Source organism: Gekko japonicus, unplaced genomic scaffold (genome assembly GCF_001447785.1).
Source record: "Gekko japonicus isolate JY-2015 unplaced genomic scaffold, Gekko_japonicus_V1.1 scaffold3213, whole genome shotgun sequence".
NCBI classification, from domain to species: Eukaryota; Metazoa; Chordata; class Lepidosauria; order Squamata; family Gekkonidae; genus Gekko; species Gekko japonicus.
Genome location: NW_015170371.1, coordinates 54,689 through 61,584, shown reverse-complemented (window position 1 = coordinate 61,584; position 6,896 = coordinate 54,689). Strand labels below are relative to the sequence as shown.

Below are 6,896 nucleotides of genomic sequence, written 5' to 3'. Positions count from 1 at the left end.
GGGGTGAGAGAGAGAGACTTGACCATCTCATTGTGTCTAGCCAGGCCTTACATTTGCATTCGTAAAGCTGTGTTGGATGAGGCTGGTGAGTGATTGACTGCCCCTCCATCTGCCTATACTCTGAGAGGGAGGGAGAGGGAGAGAGACTTTTTAAAACTCAAGTTGAAGGTTTTGCTCAGTTCCAACCTCCAAAGAAGAATGCATTTATCCATTTGCCCTGAGAAATTCGTTACCAGTTTGGTGTAGTGGTTAAGTGCGCAGACTCTAATCTGGGAGAACCGGGTTTGATTCCCCCACTCCTCCACTTGCACCTGCCTGGACGGCCTTGGGCAAGCCGTGGTTCTGATAAGAGCTGTTCTTGAAAAAGAGCCGTTTCTGTCAAGAGCTCTCTCAGCCCCACCTACCTCACAGGGTGTCTGTTGTGGGGAGGGGAAGGGAAAGGAGTTTGTAAGCCGCTCTGAGACACCTTTGGGTAGTGAAGGGCAGGGTATAAATCCAATCTCCTCCTCCTCCTCCTCCTCCTCCTCCTCTTCTTCCTCTTCCTCTTCTTCTTCCTCTTCTTCTTCTTCTTGTGGACCCAAAGTCTCCAGTCACAAAATAAGCTGTTTGCTGTACGTCTACATGATTTTTTTACCTCCTTCCTTATTTCTTTTCCTCCATCCAATCAGACTCCACGCCAAAGTAGTTAATTCTGCTGCATCTCGGCCTGTTGAATCGCTGCATGAGTCTCCATAAGCTGCAGTGATTACTACTTAATAAAGACGGCCCTTATCTGCTTTGTGTTCACCTTATGGCACAGGACTGTGCCGCAGCATACAGCCTGGCAGTTACGCATACAATGAGGTTCTGGAATGCTTAGGTTTTTTTTGGGGGGGCACATCAATCAGGCAACAGCTTGACAAATTCAAGGTCCTGATTCCAACTTTCCAGCCCTGAGTCACTGCCGGCAAATCTTACTGCTCACAATGAACTCGGAGGGTGGGTTGGCTGCATGTCTGCCTGCTTCTTCTTTTTTATATATACAATATATTTTATTAGGTATATCAATAAATGAACAATTGGTGAGAATTTGAACAATATGTGTAACTGTCATGTATAGGTGTACAAACATAATTTAAACATTAAACAAATATTGTTTAGAGAATAGCTCATTATGTTAATTAAGTTATTTGTCACATATAAACACATACAAAGGAAAAACATAGCTTAGAGATCCAAGTAAAACTTATAACCTTACAATGTTATGAAGATATTTGAACAGTAATCTTAATCGATTATCTATACTTAGGATAGTAAGTCTCTTTTTACCATAAATGTAAAGCATCTATTTCTTTGGGAGTGTCTTCGAATTGATTTTGGTATTCTAAGAGAGGGAAGCAGACTGCTATAAAAGAGGAAGGAGCAGGGATCTTATCAAATTGCACAAGGTTATCCGAGAGTTTTGCCATGATATATAAATCCCACAATTTTTTGTGCCAATGTGAAATTGTGGGTGTCATTGTCGTTTTCCAGTGGGAGGCAATGACCGTCTTGGCTGCAAAAAGCAGTATGGAGACCCCCTCCACCACTGATGGAGCAGAGTTATGAACTACCCAACTTTTCAAAAATAAGTTTCCTGGGGTCGGTGTTATATCTATGTTATGGATCGTTTTGATTTGATACAGTACAGCTTCCCAAAAAGGTAGTATTTTAGGGCAGGATACCCAGCAGTGCAGATACGTGCCTCTGATGCCGCAGTTCTTCCAACACTTACCTGCCTGCTTCTGAACTGACCTTCTTTCCCTCTTCCTTTGCCACCTTCAGAAGCCGCTGTCGGATGGGACTGAGTCATCTGTCTGCAGCACGGTTGATTACAAGCCCCCTGACCCCTTGGAGGAGGAAGCCGCAGCCGAGGAGGGCGAGGGGAGCGATGAGCCGGAAGAATGCTTTACTGAGGGTAGGCTGACTGGCCAGCCAGTCCTGGGCAGGCGACGGGCAGGGAGGCCTTGAGTGGGCCGCTAGCTCTCCAGGCCTCAGGTCTTTTGGGTCACAATTCACAGCACATGAAGCAGTGGTGTGCCTGTGCATGTGCCACCGGCACCCCCCTCTGGGACTGGGGGGGGGAGGGATGGGGCTTCCAGACAAAGGTGGCAGGAATTCCAGGCAGGACCCAGTGCGGCTGTGTGGCCACCGTTGCCCTTGTCTCTACCCCCGCTGCAGCCTGCGTTCGGAGGTGCCCTTGTCTCTACGTTGACGTCAAGACGGAAAAGGGGAAGAAGTGGTGGAATCTCCGGAGGACATGCTTCACGATAGTGGAGCACAACTGGTTTGAAACCTTCATCATCTTTATGATCCTCCTGAGTAGCGGGGCCCTGGTAGGTGTTACTCCTTGGTAGCCTTTCTTTCAGGGAGGAAGACCAGGGTTCCAAGTTGCTCAGCCACTGGGGGAATAGAGCAAGATGGGCGGCCGTGTCAGTCTGTCTGTAGCAGTAGAAAAGAGGCGGAGTCCAGGAGCACCTTCAAGACTGACAGAATTTATATCCAATCTGGAGGTTGGCAACCCTATTCCCACAGCAGGAAAGGTCCAGGAGCACCTTCAAGACCGACAGAATTTGTGGCAGGGGAGGAGCTTCCGTGAGTCTCTGCTCACTTCTTCAGATACAGCCAGAATGGGAGTCCATCGAGGTCAGAGGAAATCGCATTCTGGCTGCATCTGACGAAGTGAGCAGAGACTCACGGAAGCTCCTCCCCTGCCACAAATTCTGTCGGTCTTGAAGGTGCTCCTGAACTCCGGCTCTTTCCTGCTGTGGGAATAGGGTTGCCAACCTCCAGATGAGCCCTAGAAATCTCCAGATACAGCTAGAATGGGAGTCCATTGAGGTCAGAGGAACTCGCATTCTGGCTGTATCTGAAGAAGTGAGCAGAGACTCATGGAAGCTCCTCCCCTGCCACAAACTCTGTCGGTCTTGAAGGTGCTCCTGGACTCCGGCTCTTTCCTACTGTGAGAATAGGGTTGCCAACCTCCAGATGAGCCCTAGAAATCTCCCGGAGTGACAACTGATCTTCACCAAGGGTCATTTCGTAGAAAAGGAGGTGCAGGGGCTCATTAGCATAACTCATTAGCACAACTTATTTGCATATGCCACACCCCCTGACATCACCGGAAGTGTGTCAGAAGGCAACACCCACCGCTCAGGCTCCACTGGCCTGTTTTGGATTGCTAGCTATTGCGGGGGTGGGGAACATGCAGATCTGTCCTCGCAGAGGAGGGAGAGCTTGTACCTGAATAAAACTTGGTCTTAAAGGTGCCACTGGACTGTTTGGGACCGGGGAGCTGGGGGGGGCTCTGCAGCTTTCCTGGCTGCTTCTTGCTCTGACTGAGGGCTGCTGGGAGCAGGGGGTGGGGCTTGTTGCATGTGCCCGCCCCCTGGGCTCTTTACTGCCGGAGCTCCGCTTCTGTGCGCTCCTGCAGGAAATGACCCCTGATTCACACCACAGAGTTCAGTTCCCCTGAAGAAAATGGCTGCATCAGAGGTTGGGCTGTATGGCATTATACTCAGCTGAGCTCCCCAGGCTCCAACCCCCCAATTCTCCAGGAATTTCCCAGCCTGGAGTTGACAACCCTGCTTGGGACTGACAGCAGACCGTCACGAGTGTCTCCCAGACTAGCAGCCGGGAAACAGAAAGGAGGGAAAGATCTCCCTTTGGTCCCAGCAGGCTTCGTGCTGGAGAGGCCGTTGGTAACTTGGGCCTTGCAGACCTCGAGAGACTTGTTTTCTCACCTTTAGTGTGCCACAGAATCAGAGCAGAGTGTTGAACGTCTTATTTATTACAGCTCTGTGTACTTGGCATGTTTCATAGGCAACAAACAGGTTCCTGCCCCCGAGGTGCTTCCAATTTAAACGTTGTCTGTGGGGAAGGGGGCTGGGAGGGAAAAGGAAGCAAGAGATGAAAGAGCAGCAGCCCTGTAGGGCCCCCGGAGGCGTCTGGGCAGCAGATATTGAGGTTAACTGGTCTGGTTAGTCCAGTCACCATTAGTTAGCAGAACGCTCGAATAAAGCTACAAACGCAGGAGCGTCACTTTACCAGGTTACTCAGCTTACAGAGCTACACAGAGCCACATTGCAAATTTAGAAGAGAAATAAAAGGTAAAGGTTCCCTTGCTCGAAAGCCAGTCGAATCCAACTCTAGGGTTGCGGTGCTCATCTCCGTTTCCAAGCCGAAGAGCCAGCGCTGTCCGAAGACGTTTCCGTGGTCATGTGGCCGGCATGACTAAACACCAAGGCGCACGGAACGCTGTTCCCTTCCCACTGAAGTGGTACCTATTTATCTACTTGCAATTTCTTGCTTTCGAACTGCTAGGTTGGCAGGAGCTGGAACTAGAGACGGGAGCTCACTCCGTCATGCGGCACACTCGGGTCTCGAACTGCTGAACTACCAACCTTCCAGAGCCTGCAGTTCAGCGTCTTAACCACTTGAGCCACCGCAGCTCAATACTCCTCTCTTTATTTGAGAAGTACACTTCGGATAGGAAAGAGCAGAGACTAATAGGGTGCGTTCAGACGCGCCGTTTGATCTGGTATCGTCACGCTTCAGCAACGGATTTTATCTGCACGGTCACACAGTCAACATCTGCCTCCCGTCCACAGCCGATGGTTTCCGGATCAAAACTGCTTGAACCCAGAGTATTTTGTTACCAGGTCCCAAATTGGTGTTTTCTCAGCTCTCCCGTTTGAAGCCACATTTTCCCCCTGTGTGATCGCTTCTCCGGTGTCAAGCCACTTCTGGTTTAAACCCCCTCCCCGCTCGTTCCGTTTTATCAGCCTCACTGTGACTAGCTTTCGACTGCGTAATAGCCTGTGTTCCGTTTTATCAGCCTCACTGTGACTAGCTTTCGACTGCGTAAAGGAATCCTTTTTACCTTTTACAGCTTCCCTTACTCTGTTTGTTAACCATGCAGGCTTTTTCCTATACCTATTTGTGCCTTTCCTAACCTGTGGAATATTTTTTGTTTTTGAGCTTCTAGGATCGTAGTTTTAAATAGTTTCCAAGCTTCCCCAATGGTTTTGACCCTTTCTACTTTTCCTTTCAGTTTCCTCCCCACATGTCCCCTCATATCAGAGAAGGGTGGAGCCAGGAGAGGGCGGGGTTTGGGGAGGGGAGGGGCCTCAGGAGGGTATAATGACGCAGAGCCCACCCTTCAAAGCAGCCATGTTCTCCAGGGGAGCTGATCTCTGTCGGCTGGAGATCAGTTGTAAAAGCGGGAGATCCCCAGGCCCCACCTGGAGTCTGGCAACCCTATGACCCTGTAGGGTTTTCAAGGCAAGAGACAGTCAGAGGTGGCTTGCCGTCGCCTGCCTCTACATCAGGGCCCTGGTATTCCTTGGAGGTCTCCCATCCAAATACTTGCCAGGGCCAGCCCTGCTTAGTTTCGAAGACCTGATGTGATCAGGCTAGCCTTGGCCATGCGGGGCAGGGCAAAAGCTGCTTACAGTGCCCTCTAAATAAACCAGCAGACCATCAAACAAATGGGATTGCCCAAAATGTAGCTGACGGCCTCGTTGGCTTGTCTGATGACAGGCTGCGAGCGAAAGAGTCCAGAGCCCTTTGCTCCTTGCCACGTGCCCAGGGGCTCATGCTTTCGGCCACACCCAAGCTGTAGAGGGGGCCTCAAACATGAAGGGGAAGACCAATCCTCAGCCGCTGGTGAGATGTTCCTCCTTCCATCCCTCTTCCGCTTTCAGGCTTTTGAAGACATCTATATTGAGCGGCGGCATACGATCCGTACCATCTTGGAATACGCCGACAAGGTCTTCTCCTATGTCTTTGTGATTGAGATGCTACTGAAATGGGTGGCCTACGGGTTCAAGGTCTACTTCACCAATGCCTGGTGCTGGTTGGACTTCCTCATTGTTGACGTAAGTTGTGTTTTCTTTTGCAGGGGAGTTCGCTCATGGCTTTACACTAGAAGCTGCTCATTAATTTCATTTGGTGAGGGATATATTATCCCAAACACTGATCCCCAACGGTTAATGATGTGGACCGGAACCTGGGAAGCAAGGGGTTGGGTCGGGATGAGCTAGCCACCTCCTTGGGAAAGCGTGATGAGCACCAGCTGTTCTCCAGCCTTTCTTGGTCTGACTTGCCACTAAGTACTCCGCCTTCTTCACCAGGTATCTCTGATCAGCTTGACTGCAAATTGGCTGGGCTATTCTGAGCTGGGACCCATCAAATCCCTTAGGACGCTTCGTGCCCTGAGACCTCTTCGGGCCTTATCCAGATTTGAAGGCATGAGGGTAAGTTTGGCAAGATACCCTCGGGTTTTTCTCCTGAGCGGTGTGAATCTTAAGAAGCCTGGACCATGCCTCGTGGGGTTCTGGAAAACAAGTCTTTTTGCAGGGGTCATTTCCTGCGGGAGCGCACAGGAGCGGAGCTCTGGCAGTAAAGAGCCCAGGGGGTGGGCACATGCAACAAGCCCCATCCCCTGATCCCAGCAGCCCCAGGCCACGAGGAGCAAGAAACAGCCCTCCTTCTTTCCTCCTCTCCTTCTTTCCCTTTCCCTCCTTATTTCCTTCTCTCCCTCTTTCTTTCCCTCTTTCTTTCTTTCTCTCCTTCCTTCCTTCCTTTCTGCACAGATCTGTGCATTCCTTCCCCCAGCTAGCAATCCAGAACAGTCCAGTGGCACCTTTAAGGCCAAGGTTTATTCAGGTACAAGCTCTCCCTCCTCTGCGAGGACAGATCTGCACATCCCCCCCCCAATAGCTAGCAATCCAAAACAGTCCAGTGGAGCCTGAGCGGTGGGTGTTGCCTTCTGACATGCTTCCGGTGATGTCAGGGGGTGTGGCATATGCTAATGAGTTATGCTAATGAGCTCCTGCACCTCTTTTTCTACAAAATGACCCCTGTGACCTTTTGAC

General features: G+C 50.5%; 1 protein-coding gene across 1 annotated transcript in view; it reads left to right on the top strand.

Annotated features, from left to right (window-relative positions):
* Positions 1 to 6,896, top strand: part of SCN4A (sodium channel, voltage gated, type IV alpha subunit) — a 120,792-nt gene that overhangs the window by 93,577 nt on the left and 20,319 nt on the right. Inside the window, exons 16-19 of the mRNA XM_015418240.1 lie at positions 1,804 to 1,936; positions 2,200 to 2,354; positions 5,724 to 5,897; positions 6,153 to 6,275. Coding sequence (XP_015273726.1) covers positions 1,804 to 1,936; positions 2,200 to 2,354; positions 5,724 to 5,897; positions 6,153 to 6,275 — 585 coding nt within the window. The remainder of the gene's footprint in view (positions 1 to 1,803; positions 1,937 to 2,199; positions 2,355 to 5,723; positions 5,898 to 6,152; positions 6,276 to 6,896) is intronic.